General features: G+C 45.2%; 1 protein-coding gene across 13 annotated transcripts in view; it reads left to right on the top strand.

The window, feature by feature from the left end:
* Positions 1–22,935, top strand: part of SNTG2 (syntrophin gamma 2) — a 414,561-nt gene that overhangs the window by 278,252 nt on the left and 113,374 nt on the right. For all 13 annotated transcript variants that reach the window (XM_017860345.1, XM_017860346.1, XM_017860347.1 and 10 more), the window contains one exon: positions 7,205–7,332. In XM_017860345.1, coding sequence (XP_017715834.1) covers positions 7,205–7,332 — 128 coding nt within the window. The remainder of the gene's footprint in view (positions 1–7,204; positions 7,333–22,935) is intronic.

Genomic DNA, 22,935 nt, shown 5'->3' on the forward strand with positions numbered 1-22,935 from the left:
AAGTCTCCCATTATTATTGTATGGGAGTCTAAGTCTCTTTGTAAGTCTCTAAGGACTTGCTTTATGAATCTGGGTGCTCCTGTATTGGGTGCATATATATTTAGGATAGTTAGCTCTTCTTGTTGAATTGATCCCTTTACCATTATGTAATGGCCTTCTTTGTCTCTTTTAATCTTTGTTGTTTTAAAGTCTGTTTTATCAGAGACTAGGATTGCAACCCCTGCATTTTTTTGTTTTCCATTTGCTTGGTAGATCTTCCTCCATCCCTTTATTTTGAGCCTATGTGTGTCTCTGCATGTGAGATGGGTCTCCTGAATACAGCACACTGATGTGTGTTGACTCTTCATCCAGTTTGCCAGTCTGTGTATTTTAATTGGACCATTTAGTCCATTTACACTTAAGGTTAATATTGTTATGTGTGAATTTGATTCTGTCATTATGATGTTAGCTGGTTATTTTGCTCGTTAGTTGATGGCAGTTTCTTCCTAGCATTGATGGTCTTTACAATTTGACATGTTTTTGCAGTGGCTGGTACCAGTTGTTCCTTTCCATGTTTAGTGCTTCCTTCAGGATCTTTTGTAGGGTAGGCCTGGTGGTGACAAAATCTCTCAGCAGTTGCTTGTATGTAAAGGATTTTTTTTTCTCCTTCATTTATGAAGCTTAGTTTGGCTGGATATGAAATTCTGAGTTGAAAATTCTTTTCTTTAAGAATGTTGAATATTGGCCCCCACTTTCTTCCGGCTTGTAGAGTTTCCGCCGAGAGATCCGCTGTTAGTCTGATGGGCTTGCCTTTGTGGGTAACCCGACCTTTCTCTCTGGCTGCGCTTAACATTTTTTCCTTCATTTCAACTTTGGTGAATCTGACAATTATGTGTCTTGGAGTTGCTCTTCTCGAGGAGTATCTGTGTAGCATTCTCTGTATTTCCTGAATTTGAATGTTGGCCTGCCTTGCTAGGTTGGGGAAGTTCTCCTGGATAATATCCTGCAGAGTGTTTTCCAACTTGGTTCCATTCTCCCCGTCACTTTCATGTACAACAATTACATGTCTTTTCACATAGTCCCATATTTCTTGGAGGCTTTGTTCGTTTCTTTTTACTCCTTATTCTCTAAACTTCTCTTCTCGCTTCATTTCATTCATTTGATCTTCAATCACTGATACCCTTTCTTCCAGTTGATCAAATCGGCTACTGAAGCTTGTGCATTTGTTATGTATGTAGTTCTCGTGCCATGGTTTTCAGCTCCATCAGGTCATTTAAGGACTCCTCTACACTGGTTATTCTAGTTAGCCATTCGTCTAATCTTTTTTCAATGTTTTTAGCTTCCTTGCAATGGGTTTGAACTTCCTCCTTTGGCTCGGAGAAGTTTGATCGTCTGAAGCCTACTTCTCTCAACTCGTCAAAGTCATTCTCCGTCCAGCTATGTTCCGTTGCTAGTGAGGAGCTGCGTTCCTTTGGAGGGGGAGAAGCACTCTGATTTTTAGAATTTTCAGCTTTTCTGCTCTGTTTTTTTCCCCTCTTTGTGGTTTTATCTACCTTTGGTCTTTGATGATGGTGATGTATAGATGGGGTTTTGGTGTGGGTGTCCTTTCTGTTTGTTAGTTTTCGTTCTAACAGTCAGGACCCTCAGCTGCAGGTCTGTTGGAGTTTGCTGGAGGTCCACTCCAGACCCTGTTTGCCTGGGAATCAGCAGCAGAGGCTGCAGAACAGCGAATATTGCTGAACAGCAAATGTTGCTGCCTGATCCTTCCTCTGGAAGCTTTGTCTCAGAGGGGTACCTGGCCGTGTGAGGTGTTAGTCTGCCCCTGCTGGGGGGTGCCTCCCAGTTAGGCTACTCAGGGGTCAGGGACCCACTTGAGGAGTCAGTCTGTCCGTTCTCAGATTTCAAACTCTGTTCTGGGAGAACCACTGCTCTCTTCAAAGCTGTCAGACAGGGACATTTAAGTCTGCAGAGGTGTCTGCTGCCTTTTGTTTGACTATGCCCTGCCCCCAGAGGTGGAGTGTACAGAGGCAGGCAGGCCTCCTTGAGCTGCGTTGGGCTCCACCCAGTTCGAGCTTCCTGGCCACTTTGTTTACCTACTCAAGTCTCAGCAATGGCAGGTGCCCCTCCCCTAGCCTCGCTGCTACCTTGCAGTTCAATCTCAGACTGCTGTACTAGCAATGAGCAAGGCTCCGTGGGCGTGGGACCCTCCGAGCCAGGCACAGGATATAATCTCCTGTTGTGCCGTTTGCTAAGACTGTTGGAAAAGTGCAGTATTAGGGTGGGAGTGACCTGATTTTCCAGGTACTGTCTGTCACAGCTTCCCTTGGCTGGGAAAGGGAATTCCCTGACCCCTTGCACTTCCTGGGTAAGGCAGTGGCTCGCCTTGCTTCAGCTCATGCTCAGGCTCAGTGGGCTGCACCCACTCTCCTGCCCCCACTGTCTGACAAGCCACAGTGAAATTAACCTGGTACCTCAGTTGGAAATGTAGAAATCACCCATCTTCTGTGTCGCTCACGCTGGGAGCTGTAGACTGGAGCTGTTTCTATTTGGCCATCTTGGACAGTATGATCTTAACTTTTAAAAACCAAATAGAAAAAGATCATGAGAAATATACAAAATGCATGATAAGGTTTTTTTAACCTTTTTATATTTCCCGTCTTTTCTAGAATGTGGTTGTATTTCTATGATAATCAGAGAATGTAGACTTAAGAGTGTGCTCTTAACACTACTTTGTGTCCATACGTACATGCCTTGAGGAGGCAAAAATGCTGGGATGATATGCAGTTTATGTTAAACTGGGAACCGTGTAAGTAGTTGAAATATTTGAAGGCTTTTGCTTTCATCTATTTTTATTCATTTCCAGTAACTTTATAAAGAGTATGTTAAAAGTACTCCATTTTACTTGGCTTTTCAAAATGCATTCATCTAGGCACAGTGCCCTCTAGAGATCTGCCTCCATTCAGAATGTTCATCCCGAGGGTGTGGCAGATCTCCATTCAGAATGTTCATCCTGAGGGTGTGGCAGATCTCCATTCAGAACATTCATCCTGTGGGTGTGGTAGATCTCCATTCAGAATGTTCATCCTGTGAGTGTGGTAGATCTCCATTCAGAACGTTCATCCTGTGGGTGTGGCAGATCTCCATTCAGAATGTTCATCCTGTGAATGTGACAGATCTCCATTCAGAATGTTCATCCTGTGGGTGTGGCAGATCTCCATTCAGAATGTTCATCCTGTGAATGTGACAGATCTCCATTCAGAATGTTCATCCTGTGAATGTGACAGATCTCCATTCAGAACGTTCATCCTGTGGGTGTGGCAGATGCCAGGATGAAGTCACTTTTTGTCAGCCCCAAAGAATCAGAGCTGGGAGAATGCAGAGTGGGGGAGCTCGTGCTTGCATGTCTGAGGTGAAGACTGCATTGAAAACTAAACCCCACAAGTTCCTTCTTGGGGACTGCAGCAGTTTGAATACAATGCTTTAGAAAGAGCACCTGCCCAGTGACCTGATGCCAGTTCTTGCTTTGATCTCTGAACCTGATGGCCTCTGTCTCCAGGCAGTTCATGTGAACATCTCCACCAGTAGAGGCCGCCCTCACCCTCCACTCTTCGAAACACGCGTGGCTTGCGTCTTTGGTTACAATCCTTTCTTCTAATTCTTGTGTACATTCAATGTATTCGGAGATATTTTTCTCTAATTTTTTTGATTGACAATCTTTTTATTTTATATACTTTTTGTTCTAGGGTACATGTGCACAACGTGCAGGTTTGTTACCTATGTATACATGTGCCATGTTGGTGTGCTGTACCCATCAACTTGTCATTTATGTTAGGTATATCTCCTAATGCTATCCCCCCCACACACCCCACAACAGGCCCCAGTGTATAATGTATGATTGACAATCTTGCAATAACTGTGGCATCTCGTAGTAAATGCCCCATGAGTTGGTTGGTCAGTCACATGTAAATGCTACAGGGTGGCTTTTGGGGGTTAGTTCTTTCGACTGCAACTTTTGACTGCATCGTCAGTTAAATAGAGGAAAACATGTTCTGTTTTGTTCCTCATCTAAAATTGGTTTCCACTGCCATGGATAGATGCAGATGCTTTTGCAGCCCTGGAGATGCTGAGCTCTGCATTCCTGTCGTAAGCAGCAAGATTACAAAAAGCTGACAGGTACAAGCTATAGGATTTGTGATCAATTGATAGGAACATGCCTCATGATATCTGCAAGCTATTGAGTTGATGTAAGATTTGGGACCACGATGAGAATCACGAGGCTCTACTTTCTGCAGGACATGAACTCCCTCACAGTGGGGTTTGCTCAAATGAGCAGCACTTACCTTGAGCCGACTTTGGAGATGCCAGTGTGGGAGGCGGGCACAGGAACAGAAGGCCTTTCTGGGTACCCTGCATGTGCTCTTCTCCTAAGGAGAGGAAGCGGGAGGCATTTCCTCCGTCAGTGCCCAGCTTGTGACTGCAGAGAGCAAAGAGCTGGGTGTGCTGGGGCAGGTGGAGAGGAAGGAGCTGCGGAGCAGGTAATACTGGCATGTTCCTTCTCCTTTGCCCTCAGTAGATGGGAGCATTTGACCCTGCTGAGCTAAGCATTAGCCCACAGAGACTTGACTTCTCCCCTAGCTGCTAGTTATAGAAAATATTTTCTCCAGATTGTGAAAAATACTTTTCCAGAGGAAAGTACATTCAATGGGACATGAAATTCAGGGTTTATCAGTGGCCTCCGAGTGAAAAGAATCCTATAAAAGTCCACAGTCTGGAGGCAAAGCTGCGCCGACAAACTCTGCATGCAGCCTGATTTTATAAAGAAAAAATGGGTTTTCTTAGTGGGGAATTGCTTTTGATCCTACACCTTCGAAAAGTAATCTTCAACTGATTTTGTGAAAGGATGCATACTATTTTCTTTATTTTAATATTGTGTATTGTATAGTAGAATCCTCTATGCAATTCTAAGGGGTGGTTCTGCAGTATGATTCTAGTAACTCTGAAAACAGATAGCACACTGTATCAAACCTTTGAATCAGCAACAAGAGGTATAGATTACGTGGCTAAACACACAGCACCATTACTAGGATGAACTCCCATGGCACAGATGGATTATTGTGCATGCAAATACCACAGTTAAAATTCAGTGAACAGTGATAACTAAAACCGTGCCACAGTATGCAATCATTTATAATGAGTTCCTACACAGCTTGCAGCAGTCTGTGTAGACAAATGGTATTTCAGCAAAGCTAATATGAAATACATAGCAGGTGATCTGAAGGCATTTCAGTGCTGTTCTCGTGCATGCACCAAAGGTGACTCTCTTACCAGATGTTAGAGCCCTACAGAAAAGGGTAACAATGAATGAGTATCTGTAAAATTCAGCTCAGAGTTCAAATGTTCCAATATTGCCACTTTTGCTATTGAGCTATTGGCCATGGAATTAATAAATATAGAGAAACAATGTTAGGATAATAACCCAAACCCAGCCTCTGGCTGTGTGAGTTTTTGTTCTGCCTTCTGATACGTCTGTAGATGACGATGCCGCCTCTTCTGTGTGATGCTCCAACCCTCTCTCAGCGTCCATTCCCTCATCCCACCTGCCACTGGGTGAGAGCCTTTCGTCTAAATCCTAGGGCAGGGATGCAAAGATGATTTGAGGTGGAGGAGAATGAGAAAGGGGCTTGTATATCAGCAAAGATGAAAAATAAATCGTCACACTCTTTCTGTTAAGTGTGAGCAGTGTGTAGAGTGTCGTATGGAAACCTCATCCACATGGAAGCGAAGCCTCCAAGATTCCAGGAATCTCATGTGAAGCCCTGGGGAATGGCTCCCCATCTCCTCTCACCACAAACCAACCAGAGCCAGTTCAGCGGCACAGAACTGTTAGGGATGTTATTTTTTGGCAGGTAAAGCTGACTGCAGAGGAGACTTGAGGTGGACAGGGTTCTTTAAGTGGTGGATTAACCAATGTATAAGGTTATACATTTATAAGGAATGAGGTATGAGGTCTCAAATAACATTCTAATACATAGTGGACATGTGGCCGATTAATACTTATGAACAAGCAAGTATGAAAGACACTTCATGCCACCCTTCTGAGCCTCTGGAAAGCCCAGGTCTGTTTTCTGGTGGCGCCCCTTCTTACAGAAAGTCTTCTTGCCAACAGATGCTCAGATTCCAGGTGCAACAGTCCCTGAACCCTATGGTCCACAGAGCCCAGAGCTCACGGCTGGTGTTTCCGGTGGACACTGAATTCAATTAAATCAACAGGAATGTCTTATGAGTGTGGGGCATGCCGGTGAGTGTGGGACACACCTGTCAGTGTGAGGCACGCCCATGAGTGTGGGGCACACCTGTGAGTGTGGGGCACACCTGTCAGTGTGAGGCACGCCTATGAGTGTGGGGCACACCTGTCAGTGTGAGACACGCCCATGAGTGTGGGGCACACCTGTGAGTGTGGGGCACACCCGTGAGGTGTGTCCATGCCGGTGACTGGGGTGGCAGCACCTGGTTCATTCACAGCGAGCTGGGCTCTGAGGTCAAGATGGCTCAGGCAACTCAGGCTCCTCTTTGAGAATGTGGAATATTATACGGTTGTATCCTCTGGGCAGAACCCACCTCTGACCCTTTCGTTGTTGGACGCTCGCGGGGCTGTTACGTGTTCTGACCCTTTCATTGTTGGACGCTCGCCGGGCTGTTGCATGGTGCTGCGGTGGTTGCATGGCTCCAAGGCCTCCTCACTTTTCCATCTGGGCCCAGCTCCTACTACAGCACGGGCAGGGTCGTTGCCACTAATAATAAAGCAGACCCATGACCTGGACAGAATGTCATCAGCCATTCTATTATGTGTCTCTCGACCGAAACTCACTGAGTGGACATTTCAGGTTGTTTTGGTTTTGCGTCTTTCTCATGGTCTCTATGCACTGAGCCCAGTACTGTGTCTGCAACTTTCCCTCCAAATTTAGGCCCCCGTTCTCCTTCTCCTTCCTTTCAGCTTCCTTTCTCTCATGCAATTTGCAGTTAGAAAATAGAGGGAGAAAATGTCTTAAATCTGGATAGAAGAGCACTTCTTTCTTTCTCGATCTTTCAGAAATGATCTCACTTGCTTTTTATCAGTTAAAATGTGTTGGACTTGAGTTCTGTGTTCCAGGTGCCTGCAGACGCCTCTCCTTGCATGCAGCCTCCTCTGCCTCTGTGACGCTTCGTTCTCCTTTCTTCTGCACAGGCTCCATCGTCACCTTCCTCACCCATAGCTAAGGACCCGAGGTATGAGAAGCGCTGGCTGGACACCTTGTCCGTGCCTCTGTCCATGGCTCGCATCTCAAGGTACAAAGCCGGAGCAGAAAAATTAAGGTGTGTGACCGTTGTCTGAGATGGGAAAAGTTGATGAACCCCGTGCACTTTTGCCAGTTCCTACAGGCCACTGGTTACTCCAAAGCGCTTGACTGTGACATTAGCAAGTGTACGTGCTGTCTTCTGGTAGATTTAGCATTTGGAATAAGCAAGTTAAAGATCAAGAGAAAATAAGAAGTCAGGTATCAGAACAGTGAATTTATTACTAAGAATGTTCTACCTAGGGCAAGGTGGCATGGGTGCTTCTCATGAAACAGTCATTAGTAAAAGAAATTCTATTTTTAGTTTTAAATGCTAACAGAATTAGACTGGAAATAAAGACTGACTTCTTGTCCAAGTCTCAGATGTTTCTAGAAATGCCACTTAAACTCTGTGGGCCTCTTTTTCTTCAGTAATAAAATGAGAAGGTTAGACCAGCACTATGTTAAATAAATGCTAACTAGTTTGTGAGCTTGGTTAATTAAATAATATCAAAGATGTAACTGTAAAAGTTGATGTTTCCATAGCTTTTCGAGTAGAAAAATGTATGCGTGGCTAATTGTGCTATTTAATCACTGTGGAAAGGCCCACAAGTAATGAGTTGGTGAATTTCCTCTTTCTGTTCTTAAGACAGATGTGTAGAAATAGCAAACCTTCTGTCAGCAAAGGATTTTTTTTTTTAATTGAGCACTGTACTTCCCAAAATGCATCTGTGTGAATGTGTGTGGCTATAGTGTCTGTGGTGGGCAGACAGTACAACCTGAAATTCCCTTTACTGGTCCTGAAATGGAAGGTAAAAGTCCAGCAAATGTTTCTTTTCATGAAGGGTTAAAATTAGGTTTTCTATATGAATTGGTATTAACTGTACAGCCTCTCACAAAGGGTGTTCATGTTTGTGGAAGGATGTCTATGATCCCATTGCAGGAACAGGGACAGTAAGCTTGATTTGCAGATTTGTGCCCACCTTTGGTAAAGGGAGACAAACCTAGTAGATGTGTGTATTGCTAGAGAAGTAGAAAGACAGGTAGGTAAATATAATTGGATAGATAGAGATGATAGATAAAGTGGATGGATGGATGGATAGATAGATAGATAGATAGATAGATAGATAGATAGATAGATAGATAGATAATGTTCTGCATAATAATGTTTTGGTCAAGGACAGACCACATATGCCATGGTGGTCCCATTAGATTGTAATGGAGCTGAAAATCCCTATTGCCTGGTGACATCAACCATCATAACCTCACGATGAAAGACATGATGCACGTGTTTATGGTGATGCTGACATAGACAAACCTACTGCACTGCCAGTCATATAAAAGGAAGCAGTAATGTCTTGGACCTTCACATTCACTCACTCCTCACTCATGGCTTCACCCTGAACAACTTCCAGTCCTGAAGGCTCTATTCATGGTGAGTGTCCTGCACAGGTGTGTCATTTTTTAACTTTTATACCCTATTTTTACTTTCACTTTTCTAAGTTTAGATGTGCTTACATACACAGATACTTGCTTTTGTGTATTTAGATACACAAATATGATTGTGTTACAGTTGTGTAAGTATTCAGCACGGTCACATGCTGTACGGGTTTGTAGCCTAGGACCAATAAGCTATATCATATAGCCTAGGTGTGTAGTAGCCTGTATCATCTAGGTTTCTGTAAGTGCACCCTACGGTGCAAACACAATGACAAAATTGCCTAATGACACATGTCTCAGAATGTATCCCCATCATTAAATAACATATGACTGTAGATATATAGATGAATTATTGCAGTGACAGAGGGGCTGAAATATAGATAGATTACAGAGATACAGATAGATGGATAGGTAAATAGCCATTTGTACAATACAGCAAAATGTTTTAACAGTCCATGCTGTCACTGTGAATTCCTTTTAAAATGCATGCATGTGGCTTTCTTACAACATGTTTCTTTGGTTTGGGGTTAGTTTGGGAACCAAGTAGAGATCTGGGCATGTATCTGTCTTGACAAAGATGGAAATAGTGCATGAAATGACCTTTGTCTATTAGCGAATTTGAATTAAATGGGTTTTTAGAAAAATAGAGCCACTCAACTTCATAAACACTTCCTAGCCCATCTACCATTGAATGTGATGAAGACTGGCCATTCTAGCTTTGGTTTAAGGATGAATTCAGGTCGTAAGATAAAATGTCTCCTACTCTGAGGACAGGATAGGGTCTCTAGTTGTATTAGTCCATTTTCATACTGTTATGAAGAAAAACCCAAGACTGGGTAATTTATAAAGGAAAAGATGTTTAATGGACTCACAGTTCTACATGACTGGGGAGGCCTCACAATCATGTTGGAAGGCGAAGGAGGAGCAAAGGCATGTCTTACATGGTGGCAGGGAAGAGCGTGTGTGCCGGGAAACTACCCTTTATGAACCATCAGATCTTGTGATTCTTATTCACTGTCATGAGAACAGCATGGAAGAAAGCCCACCCCCATGATTCAATTACCTCCCACCAGGTCCCTCCCATGACACGTAGGAATTATGGGAGCTATAATTCAAGATGAGATTTGGGCAGGGATACAGCCCAACCATATCACTAGTGATTCTTAACTAAATGCAGACTTGCCCACCCATTCTCGCAGCTTGAGAACATGTAGAAACACATGTGTTATTCTTGGTGATAGAATATTTTGACCCACTAAGCCGTTCATACCACAATCATTGGGATAAATACGTGACATCCAGGAGAATGAAAAGGAACTCAAGAAATCAACTGACTGCCTGAGTCTCAGATTCTTTTTCTGTTATAAAAGCGATCACACACTGATTTGGTTTGGATCTGTGTCTCCACGCAAACCTCATGTGGAAATGTATTCCCCCATGTTGGAGGTGGGGCCTGGTGGGATTCGATCATGGAGTGGATTCTCATGAATGGGTTAGCAAAATCCCCCTTGGTGCTGTGCTTCTGAAAGTGAGCGGGTTCTCCTGAGATCTGGTCATTTGAAGCTGTGTGGCCCCTCCCCACTCTCTCTCTTGCTCCTGCTCCTGCCTTGTTAGGTGTCTCGCTCACCCTCTGCCTTCCACCATGATTGGAAGTTTCCTGAGGCTTCCCTAGAAGCAGAAGCCGCCTTGCTTCCTGTGTAGGCTGCAGAACTGTGAGCCAGTTAAACCTCTTTTCTTTATAAATTAGCCAGTCTCACGTACTTCTTTATAGCAGTGCAAGAACGGACCAATACGCACTGTAACAGCAAACTGAAAGGTTTATAATTTTTCATAAGACAAGATTATTTTGTTTTATAAAGGCAAATATATCTGACTAGCTTTGTTGACTTTTTTATGATTTTAAGCAAGACTTAGTATGGGCAGGAAAGGGCAAATCATAAAACACGTAAGGGCTCAAGCTATGAATTTTATAAAACCTGTTTGTTCTGAAACGTATTTGTGTTAAAGTTCCATTTAGAGGCTGAGATACTGTTCTTAGCTCCATCTTACCTGTAAGCTCCTCAGGTCTCATTTTAAAATGGATGAAAAAGAGAAGAGACTTGGGTGTGTTGATCCCAGTGGATGGAATTCTAAAATTTCTGTGTATCTTCTCCTGAGGGCTCCTCAGTCTAGTGAGGGTAAGGAACAAGTTTAGAAATTGTCAATTCTAAATCAAACAGGTTTTAGAACCTTAAAACAAAAGCTGTAAGCTGTAGCCCAGGAGGAACCTTTAGATATCATATAATAGAAACATAAATAGGATGAAGAGGTTGGAAGCCAGTATCTCGTGTGTCCCCTCTGACTCTGTGCTTGTCCAGGTATAGGACCTCAATCTATAACCACCACTTTCTGGGTCCTTTCTAAAAATTGACAAATAAAATCATATATAATTAAGGTACAATGTTATGTTTCAATACATGTTTATGTCATGGAATAATTACATCAAGCTACTTGGCATATCAATAACATCACATCCTTAGCAGCATTTTTGTGGTGAAAATATTTAAAATTTACTCTTTTAGCAATTTTGAAATATACAATACAGTACATATTCACTTAACATCATTGATTGGTCCTCAGAAACTGCAACTTGAGTGAAAAGATGTATAAAGAAACCAATTTTCCCATAGGCTAATAGCTATAAATAAGAGTTAGAATCCTACAGCATATTTTTGGTCACAAAACATCATCAAACTTATAAATAAAGACCAAAACACTTCAAATATTAAATAGTGAAATAAATATGAGCTATGCATGCATTTAAGATTAATAAAAACAAGATAAGTATTTCCCCAATTATTTCATTCAGGGTTGGGGAGACTGGAGTCTGTGCTGGAAGCTCAGGGCTCAAGCTGGGCAACAACCCTGGACAGAATGCCATCCCACTGCAGGACAGCTCACACACACCCACAGTCACTTAGCCTGGGACCATTTGGACACAGCAAGTAACCTTACCTGCACATCTTTGTGGGGAGGAAACCAGAGTGCTTAGAAAAACCCATGCAGACACAGAGCAAACATGCAAACCTCACGAAGATATTATTGTTTCTTCTGTCACCTGTGCTTTTGGGTCATATTCTAGAAATCATTAACCAAATCAAAGTCGTGGAGCTTTTCCCTATGTTTTCTTTTAGTAGTTTTATAGTTTCAGGTCTTACATTTAAGTCCTTAATCCATTTTGAGTTGATTTTTGCATGTGGTATGAGATAAGGGTCTAGTTTCATTCTTCCACATGTGGATATTCAGTTCCCTGAACACCATATATGGAAGAGACTGTCATTTCCCCATAATATGTTCCTGGCACTTTTGTTGAAATCAGTTGACCATAGATCTGTGGGTTTATTTCTGACTTTGTTTTCTATTCCATTGGCCAATGTATCTGTGTTTATGCTTGTACCTTGCTGTTTTGATTATTATAGCTTTGTAGTATGTTTTGAAATCAGGTAGTGTAATGCCTCCATCTTTGCTTTTTATGCTCAAGATAGATCAGATATTCAGAGTCTTTTATGGTTCCATATACATTTTAAGATTGTGTTTTCTATTTCTGTGAAAAAATATCATTGGGATTTGATAGAGACATCATAGAATTTGTATATCACTTTAAGTGGTATGGTATCATAACAACATTAACTCTTCCAATCCATGATTGCAGGATATCTTTCCATTTTTTGTGTGTCATCTATAATTTCCTTTATCAATGTTGTATATTTTTCATTGTACAGATCTTTCATCTTTTTCATTAAATTTACTCCTAGGTATTTTATATTTTTATACCACTATAAATGGAATTGTTTTCTTAATTTCTTTTTTTGTGTGTGTGTAGTTCACTGCCAGAACTGTTATCATCAGTCCTGCTTGCCCAGGCACTAGTGTGCAACTTTCCTCCCAGAACCCTTGCTAGGTGGTTTGGGTAGCAGGATTGAGGCCCAAAGGGGATATAGCTGAGCTTTTTGGAAATTGGTAACAGAGCCATTTTTAGATCTGGGGCTGGGACCATAGTTAGATCTGCCACCTGGTGCAGCTGTGTTCTCTCAAAATGACCCTGCTAGGGACTCCACCAGAGTTTGACAACCTCTGGTTTGAATCCCATGGCTCCCAAAAGGGCCACTTTTCTGTGTGGATAGCTGTGAAATCATTGTTGCTATGGGGAATATGAGCAGGGGGACCTCCTATTCCACCATGTGCTGACATCACCCTTGGGTCTTTTTTTTGTTAAGTAATTAGACCAATGATGGTTGAGGCTCCTTAGTTTTCTGAGTTCTTTAAAAGCAAACAAACAAACAAAAAACTCTGTAAAGAGTAGATGCATACTTAAGTCTAATTCATTTTAAATACGTATTTATATGATACAAATCATGTGTAATAAGTGCAACTGTTTTTATTTCCATTTGCCTCCAACATGTTATAAGCCCGTGCACTGGCAGAAGTTATTTTCCTCCATTCCATTGTCAGATCAAGCTTATACTCAAGTGGTTCTTTGGTAAAATGGGAACTATGCTTTTGGATAAATTATATGTCACTGTGAATGAGGATTAAATCATTGGCTACACAGTACCAGAAAAGATTGTTCACTAAGAATTTGGAGGGAGAATATTGAGATGAAACTAAAAAAGACATAAAAAATAAGCATACTTCCTAATGGACATCAGCAGACAGCATAGAACAGGACTTTCCCTCAAGTTATCCAACAGGAAAATAACCCCTGTCCTGTGACACTTGGCAGTTTGTCACGCAGCATCACAGGTGACTTAGCATAACCATGCGATCCTGACTACTGGCTTAGTTATCTAGACATTTCTCTGATATCAGGTGAAGAAAAGCATTATTGATGGGGTGGCCATGGTGGTGGAGATGCTAGCGTTTTGCCTATCTTTACCATATCAGTTTTCTATTGCCATGTAACAAACCAGTGCAAATTTAGCAGGTAACACAAGACTGTTTATTATCTCACAGTTCTCATGGGTCAGGAGTCCAGCAGCGCCCGGCTGGTCCTCTGCTTGGGATCTCACCAGGCTAAAATCAAGGTGTCGGATAGGCTGTGTTCCCATCTTCAAGGCTCACTCAGGGTTTCTGTCAGAATTCAGTCCCTTGACTTTATAGGACTCAGTTCCCCACCTTTGTCAGCCAAGGACTGCTCTCCACCACCAGAGACCACCATGTTCATTGACATGGTCAGCCTCTGCCCTCAAGCCAACAGCAGGTAACAGGTAACTCCATGAGCCTAAAATCTATGACTTCCTTCATTCTGACCTCTAGACCCAGACATAAATGGCCATGTGTTCAGGCTGTGCCCCTGCATAAATCTCCCTAACTGAAGGTCAGCCGAGTTGAGACGTTGATTGCATTTGCAGAATCCCTTCACACAAACACCTCGTTTCTGTTGATTGAATAACTGGAGCAGATGTTTCTACCAAGGGCTGAGAACTGGGGGCTGCCTTAGAACTCTGCCTGCTCTAGTGTCTCAACCTCTGTTTCACTCTGGAAAGCCCATAGCATGTCCACGCTTTTTAGAAATTTATCCTTTTAAAACAAAAGTGGCCTTGGATGACGGCTGGCTGTTCTTCCACATGGTGCCATTGGACAAAGCTGGATCTGGGCCAGGCTGCTGCCCATAGCCTGTGTGTTTCAGAAAATAGAGAGAAGAAATACTTAAGAACAAGAGAAATGTCTATGCTTAAAAAATACCCACAGTCATTTTACCAGTGAGGAAGCTTTATGAGAGGTTCAGAAAAGAGATAAAGCTGTGGTGTCTCTGGCATGTGCCCCTGAGGAGGCAGGTGGGATGAAGGAATAGTATAGGGTTCAGAACTAAGAGATTTCTAATCCTGCTTCACCCTCTTGGGGCCATGACCTAGATAACTCATGGGGGCTCTTGTGATGGCTTCTTTGCCTGTTTAACCAAGTAGGGTGGGAGATGATATTCATACTTTACTGCTTTCTAAGATAGTTTATGAAGGTAACAAAAAATAAAACTGTATGTTTAAAGGAGCTTTGAAGCAGCAGGAGTTCAGTGATTTTTAATTGTGATGCAGTTTGGGTCTGGGTTTCCACCCAGATCTCATGTTGAAATACAGTCCCCAGTGCTGGAGGTGGGTCCTGATGGGAGGTGACTGGATCACTGGGCAGATTTCTCATGAGTGGTTTAGCACCACCCCCTCGGTACTGTTTTCATGATAGTAAGCGAGTTCTCATGAGAACCAGCTGTTTAAAAGTGTGTGGCACCTGCCCTCCTTCTTTCCAACTCCTGCTTCGCCCGTGTCGAGTGCTGGCTCCCCCTTTGCCTTCCGCCATGATTGTAAGTTTCCTGAGGCCTCCCCAGAATCCTAGCAGATGCCGCCATGTTTCCTGCACAGCCTGTGCCACCATGAGCCAAGGAAGCCTCTTTTCCTCATGAATTATCCAGTCTTGCATATTTCTCTATGGCCGTGTGAGAATGGACTAATACAAATTGTTTGTGGAATAGGGAATGACTGAACAGAAGGAAGGAAATTCAGATTTCAGTGATTATCCCCAAATAAGAGCAATTAAACAGCTCCAGAATCTCTGTCCCACAGAACTACTCCGCGTCACTTTGCAACTCTTTACAGGAGGAACTAATTTTTATTTACCTGCTCACAGGAACCCTGTCCATGCCTCTTGTTTTAGGTAGGCTTCAAATTGATTAAAAGTAATTGACTTTCTTTTTTTTTCTAAAACATAGAAGGAAAGAAAGGGAAGGGAGGGGAGGGGAGGGGAGGGGAGGTGGAGAAGGAGAGGGAAAGGGAGGGAGTTAAGTAGTAAGGTAGGAAGAGACAAAACCCAGAACTTAGGGATCTTTTGCCCCACATCTACCGTGTTTTTTTAAAACAGAATTAAATTATGTTTTGTGAGTTCAATAAAATTTCATGTGCTTTGTAGGCACTCACTTTATTTCAGAAGAAGAAGGCAGATGGGCTCTGTAGTAGTCATAATGGAAACAGACCTACTGCAGATAAGCAGATTTTGAAAAGTGATACCACAAGTTAGAATTCTACTGTTAAATACTCTAATTTGTTTTGCAAAGGAGATTACCATATTTAAATAGTCACACCAAAAAGAATCCTTTGGTGAATTTTCTGGAGTTCGTCCATCCCGAGAGCACAGCACTCGATGCTCTGAGCTCACGCATCCCGCACACACGGGGCTCCTTACCTGGGCTTCCAGGGATACAGCGTCCTGGTGGCTGTGGCACCTCAGGAAAGGGAGGCTTGTGATGGGATTTGGGAATGTGTCGGGTGGTTCTGGGAAGGGCCAGGAGGTCAGGGCTGGCCCTGCACTGGGTGCCATCAGAGTGTGGGCTGTGTCGGCAGCGTCTGGCTTAATTTCTATCCAGGAGCATGAGACAGGCAGGGGCCAGAGCCAGGCCAGGCTTGTGGGGGCAGCAGCCCCTCCCTCAGACCAGCAGCCTGCCAGGGACCTGTGGGGCCTTTGTGGCTGGAGGGCATCTCATGTGTCCCCTGCTCCTGCTCTGCCTTGCTCCCTCATGTCCCTGGAGAGCCCCGGTCTGAGGTTGATGATGTGTGGGACCCTGTTTTTCAGAGGAACCCCACAGCCCTGCTGGCTGCTAGCAGGTGGTAGAGCTGCTGTTTGTTTCTCATTACGCCATCTTTAAATTTTCTGAAAACTTTCTTTTGACGACAGAAGGTTAGAGTGTTCATGTTGATGGAAAGAGAATAATCCCATTCTACTTACATCTCTACAAACGCCCAGTTCTCTGGCATGTGTCCTACCCTGATAAGGGCACAGGCCACGTGTTTAAGATCTGGAGGTCCCTAAGTCTTCTCAGAAGCCAGTGCTGCCTTCACCGCCTGGCAATTCTGGTGGGGGCGTCTTCCGTGCTTCCCCACCCTGGGCCGCCCCCTCCACGGGCCCGCAGGTGAATCAGGGTGTCCTGTGAGCACCACGGAGAGCTGCCCGGAGGCACCCGTGGACCCGCTGCTGAGTGGATCAGTGACTACATAATATAGCTTTCCTGAGTTTGCTCTGATAGAGAACAAGGGCTGCTGATTTACAGAGGCACCCTGAGCCCCTCCCCATCCAACAGATGTGTGGGGCAGCTCTGAGCTGCCTTCTCTGGCATCTGCTCCTTCTTTCCTGGGAATTCAGAATCATTCTTGAGAAATCATTCTGCATCTGCATCATTCTCCTGGCTCACTTCTCGAGGCTCCTTTACGCTTCCTCAGGGGGAGTGGTCCCCACCACACTGTGTGACGCTGCTTCCAAGATGCCCTGGGTGCTCCTCTGTCTCTGTGTCTGTCTCTGTCTCTGCCCCTCTCTCTGCCTCTGCCTCTCTCCATCTCTGTCTCTCTTTGACCCTCTCTGTCTCTGTCTTTCTCTCTGCCTCTCCTGGTCCCTCTCTGTCTCTCCCTGTCTCTGTCTCTCGCTGTCTCTGTGTCACTGTCTGTCTCTGTCTGTGCCTCTTTCTGTCTCTCTGCCCCTCCCTCTGTCCCTCTCTGTCTCTGTCTCTTTTTGTCTCTGCCTCTCTTTGTCCCTCTCTCTGTCTCTGTCTGTCTCTGTCTCTACCTCTGTCTGTTCCTCTTGGTCTCTGTTTTTGTCTCTGCCTGCCTCTGTCTCTGTCTCTCTGTCTCTCTTTCTGTCTCTGTTTCTCGCTGTCTCTGTCTGTCTCTGCCTGTCTCTGTCTTTCTGTCTCTCTTTTTCTCCCTCTGCAGTCTCTCAGTCGAGTATCTTTTCATTTCCGAGGATTATCCGTTTTATTTTCATTTTGACTGTAAGGGATTAGTGCCCTGTCTATGAAAAGAGAACTGCGAAGTCTCCGCTTGGGAACGTTAAGATCTTTTCTTTGTATCTAAGCAGGATAAATTCATAACAAGTTGTCCGCTTTAAACATTAATTTGATTTTTCTTTCCTTTGTGTGTGGAGATTTAATAGGCTCTCAGGGTTTGTGATGAAAATGAACAGGAAGGGCTTTTTAAGCTGGAGGTGCTGAATCACTGTAGATGAAAGCAGTGCGGTGACGGAGGGCGTCTGCCTGTCCTGCCTGCTGCCCCAGCGCTGATCTTTTGTCTCTGCCAACTGTGTCCAGTTCCTCGGCGCCTCCTGGGATCCCTGTGCTCCTAGCCCCACGACCACAGCTGTGGCCAGAGTCATTTTACCATGAACCCCTCACCTCGATTTCCCAGCACCCTCCCCATTACAACTAAACATGAGCCAAAGTCCCTGAGTTTTCCTGCTGCTGAAAGGGGAGAACTATCAATGGCATAATTCGTATTAATCCCCAAGCAGGGGGGAACCAGGCGTGTCCAGCAGAGTGGATGGAGAAGGTTTTAGAGGCACGAGATCTTCAGGGTGTCCATGACCTCAGCACACTAACCTGGCTCTGAAGGCCTCGTTTTAGTCAGTGTGGGCGGCCACAGCCCAGTTCCACAGATGGGTGGCCTTACACAGCACACAGATGGGTGGCCTTACGCAGCACACAGGTGGGTGGTCTTACGCAGCAGGCATGCGTCCCTCGAGCTCTGGAGGCCGTAGCCCTCCAGAGTCCCACAGATGGGTGGCCTTGGGGACTTGGATTTCAACACTGAACATTTGGGGAGCCACATTCAATCCACTGGGAATTTGACCCCAGACTTGGGGATGGGAGTTGCTAGGGATACCCCACTTTTAGGAATTAGGCCAAACTTTTCCATTACTATGGAAGTCACACTCGTCAAAAACTGGATTTAATTTCATTTTTTCTTCTATCTGTGCCTCTGCCTGGAGCACAGTCCTGGGGATGCCACCTGACCCTTGACCTTTGACCTGGCTTCCCAGCCTCCTCATCCCCCTCTCACCTCCTCTGCTCCTCTCCCCTCCTGTTACCTGCTCTGTGCTTACCTCAGAGACCAAACTTGCCTATGCTCTGCCTCCCAGACCCCTCACCTGGAGTGTTCCAGGGCCCCTCTGATGCCATGTGCCCAGCGTGGGAGGAGGAGGTACAGACGGAACCCTCAGCGGCATGTGCAGAACACATTGCATGTTCCCCTCACTCATACTCAGCCTTATCTGGGAAAGCAAAAATATTCTCCTGGCTGAATCGTTTCCTGGCATAGAGATTTTTATGTTTACCTAGACTGGGTCCAGTATCCAAGCCTTGGCTGGGTGTTCCGAGTCGGCAGCTCGCCTCGCTGCATGGCTCATTTCAGACGCAACGTTTCTATCCCAGGAAAAAGAATGGAAGCCACGATAACTCAGGTCGCAAGAACGGTTACGTTCCTGGAGTTCACGGATCCCCTCCAGCAGGTGCAGTTGTATTTAACACCTCAACAAATACACAGGAAAAATGCAGTGTTAGGCAGGGAAACATTGAGCTGTGTAAGCCGTGGCTATTCACATGGCTTTAAGGTCCAGAAGAGGCTCTTTGTTAGTTAAGAACTGAGGTGTGAATCGGAGACGGAGTTCCTTATAAAGCTCACTTGTGTGTGTGTGTGTCCCTGCCTTTACCGCTTCTGGCCTTATGAGTCACCTTGGGAAAATTGGTTTATCTACATCAGCCTCGATTTCTTCATCTTTAACATGATAACCACAGGACTTTCTTCATAGGATGATTGTGAGGGTTAAAACCACTGCAGCATATAAAGTATTTACACAGTGTTTATTACATGGTGTGAATAAATGCCAGCTGGTTCTTTTTATCCTCGATATAAATGCAGTTGTTTGTAATCTATGTATTTTCCTTCCTCATTTCTCCCAAAAGTATTAAATATTTAACTTTAAAGACATATGTCAGAGTATGAAAAGAATCAGGATGCTTTTGTGAAAGGAGCCTAAGAATTCTTTGCACATCATCGGTTGTAAAATAAGCAGCAGAAAAGGAGAGACAGGAGGAGACGGGTGGGGAATTGTGCATCCTTGTGTCCGCTGCTTTCTTGAGAGTCGGCTTTTACTGCCTTTGGGCTCCCATGAAGTCCGTCGCTTACGGTCGGCAGGAAACATTGACAAGTGGCTCTCTGAGCCAGCGCTTCCGTCATTCCTGTGCATACTCAGTCCAGTGACCTCCCAGTGTGGGACGAAGCTCCACTCACGTCTGCGCTTTGGGGTGGAATGTAAGCACTGTCTGGACTAAGAAATCATTGCAGAGACGTTCACTGCCAAGGATCTGAATGAAGTGGAAAAGTGCAGACACTCAGAGACGGTTCGTCCTGCTCTCGAGTGACACCACGTCTTTCTCGTCTTTGGCCCAGGAGTGCAGCCCCACGGTGCGTGCAGGTTAGCACACCCGGGCATGGTGCAGTTTGTGGGCACACGGAGGCCCAGTAACACCAGCCGTGTATTCGGTGATCAGATTTTATGCAGGAAACATTTCTTGACCACCATTTAATACCACTTGCTACAGTGGAAAAAAGAAAATAAATAAATAAATAAAACCTTGCTGTGGAACATGTGATTAAATGAGAACTTTCAAAAGTGTATAAAAGTTGGAAACTAAGGCATTCTGGTGACCGACACCAACTCTACTGGTTTTAAACCATTGATTTTGACTGCATGGGCTTTGAGAGAGCCTATGAGGTTATTGTGAATTCAGAGGAAACCTGAGTGACTATGTCATTAGAAAGTTGGATTTGGATGTTAAAATGAAGGTTGATCCCTGGAAGAGGACCTGGAGGACTGCTGAACACAATGTGTGCTTCTCAAAAACGAGATGATCACTCAGAATGTTCTCCATGTACACGGCGCCCTTTCTGCCAGTCACCCAGCTTCGCAGAGGTTAAATCAGAAGCGTAGGCAGCAGTGGGTGGGGCCGCGCCACGCTCCATCCCAGCACCAACTGGGAACACAGGCGGCATCTCCACTGGAGTCACCCCATCAGTGTGGAGAGACACGCAGGGGCCTAGGGACTAAAGCTCTGCTAGATGGAGGTGGAAGGCTTCGAGGCCATAGCAGTGACCTCCTGGGCACGGAGCCTGTGATACACCGAGGCTCCCACCGAGAGAAACCTGGGACCCAGCATGTAGAGGACGCTCTTAGACTGAACTGAGACAAAAGGTGGTGACCGAGCCGGCTTCTTATGTTCATTTTCTCAGCTACAGGCAAAACCGCAAGTTCTCTTATGCAAAATAGTTATAGAAAACTAAATTTTGAGAGGTAGAAGTCTCAGGTTAGGACTTAGTCCCAGTAGATTTAGCCTCTAAGACTCTTTTAGACTGTTCTACTTTTATAGACAATAAATCTATCTGTGTTTCAAATTGATTGTATTTTGAATTTTTCACAGTAACTTCACTCATTATGTAAAGTGAACTTTTAAAATGTGTTTGTTTTTTCAAACATGAGGAATTCGAGCCCATAATCAAGCTCATTAACACACGTTACAGCACCTGTAACAGGCAGCTGCGTTTCTTCCCTGGACGGAAAGCGGGTGTCCTGCCTGCTGTCTGCCCGAAGAGAGGGGCGCGATGTGTAAGTGTCCTTGTACATTCAGCACCCCCAACTGTGTATTTTAAATCAGTGTGTACATTTTTATAAAGAGTTATTTTATCATCACTGAAAGAGGTTCTTTGTTTTTTCCTAAGTTAATTCTGCATTTGCCCTTAACAACAAAACCAAACAAAACATACAAAATCTCTTCTAGTGATGATGAAATAGCTCTTGAACAAAAGCAAACAAAAAAATGCATTTCTTTCCAAGCAGGAATTGAGCACCTACTGTGTGCACTTTCCAAGGTAGGAAGGATTCTTACAGGAGTAACAGCCTGTCCAGCTGATGGCTGCTGTGCCGAGGCCACGGGTGGGTGGAGGACAGTCGGCCCCTCGCTGGTGTCCAGCGTCTGCTGCTGCAGGCGGGTGTTCTCTCCGGAAGCGGAGGAGCCGCCCGTGTGACTCTAATCAACAGTCCATTGGTGTGGGAAGGAGGGTCGCGGCAGACAGACAGCCTTTGAGCTCCTCCGCTCAGGTGTGGATCCATTTCCCTGCCATATCTACCCTGGAGTCCTGCAGCTTCCACACCAGCTCCTCAGGCCTGTTCGAGTGCGGGTCTGTGCAGCCACAGCTGGGGAAGCTGAGCTTCGGTCTCCACTGAAGTTAGGGCTTGAAGGTGGCACTGGCATGTTGCAGTCAGCCTTGTGTCTGTCATCTGGTGGAATGAATTAATTCCTCTGAGACATGATTACATTTCACAGTAAACTCGTGTAAAATATAAACAAGTTCTCTGGTGATTCTTCTGCTTGTACTGGTGCCGCTCTTAAAAGTTCTGCTGGGTCTAAGCGAGGGCACTTGGCTGCATTCTGTGGCTCCAAATGCCGCTCTGCTGGGCAGGTCGACCTCCATTCTAAAAACGAGGAAGACAGCCTGAGAGGCTGGCAGCCTCCCGCCCCGTGCGGGGGATGACACCCGCCCCGTGCAGGGGATGACACACAGCGCCCGTGCGGGGGATGACACACAGCGCCCGTGCGGGGGATGACACACAGCGCCCCGTGCAGGGGATGACACACAGCGCCTGCAGTGTCCAGGCCTTTCTGTGTCTCGTGGCTGGGGTCTGAGTGCTGCACTGTGTGGGCTGAGTGCTGTACCGAGTCTCACATCTGAGCTAGGGCTTCTGTCATTCCTGTGCACACTCAGCCCTGTGACCTCCCAGCGTGGGACAAAGCTCCACTCGCGTCTGCACTTTAGAGATGATGGAGGGTCCTCGTGGTCATGGACTGAGTTACCCATGTTCACATGTATGCTTAAAATGTGGCCTTGACATTTATAAAATATGGTTCTCTTAGGATCAGAGAACATGGACTGCAAGGCCTGCTCTGGCCCTGATCCTTCCAGTCCCTGGCTGCGGGTCCCTGCTGTGTGGGGAGTGCCTTTCTCTCACCCAGGCCTGCTTCAGCACAGCCGTGCAGCCCCTGGGAGACCCTCACTTCCACTCCCGTGGTCCGTGCCCGCTCTTGCCCACCTAGGGGCCTGCTCTGGGCTTCCTTTTATCAACAAATCTCTACATTTTCTCACGTTACCCAGAAATTACTGCTGTGACCTGGGCCCTGAGCCACCTGGTTTTAGGAAGCTGTGGCCTAAGGGGACAGGAGCCGACTTTGGTGTTGGGTAAAAGCACATGGCTGCGACTTCTGCTGCTCCATTCATTGTCAGGTATGCAGCCTCCACCCGTGTTCCATTTGATAGTCCAGATAATCTTCACTCTGGATTCATGCAAGCTACCAGGATACAGG

Source organism: Rhinopithecus bieti, unplaced genomic scaffold (assembly GCF_001698545.2).
Source record: "Rhinopithecus bieti isolate Rb0 unplaced genomic scaffold, ASM169854v2 scaffold_51905, whole genome shotgun sequence".
Lineage (NCBI taxonomy): Eukaryota > Metazoa > Chordata > Mammalia > Primates > Cercopithecidae > Rhinopithecus > Rhinopithecus bieti.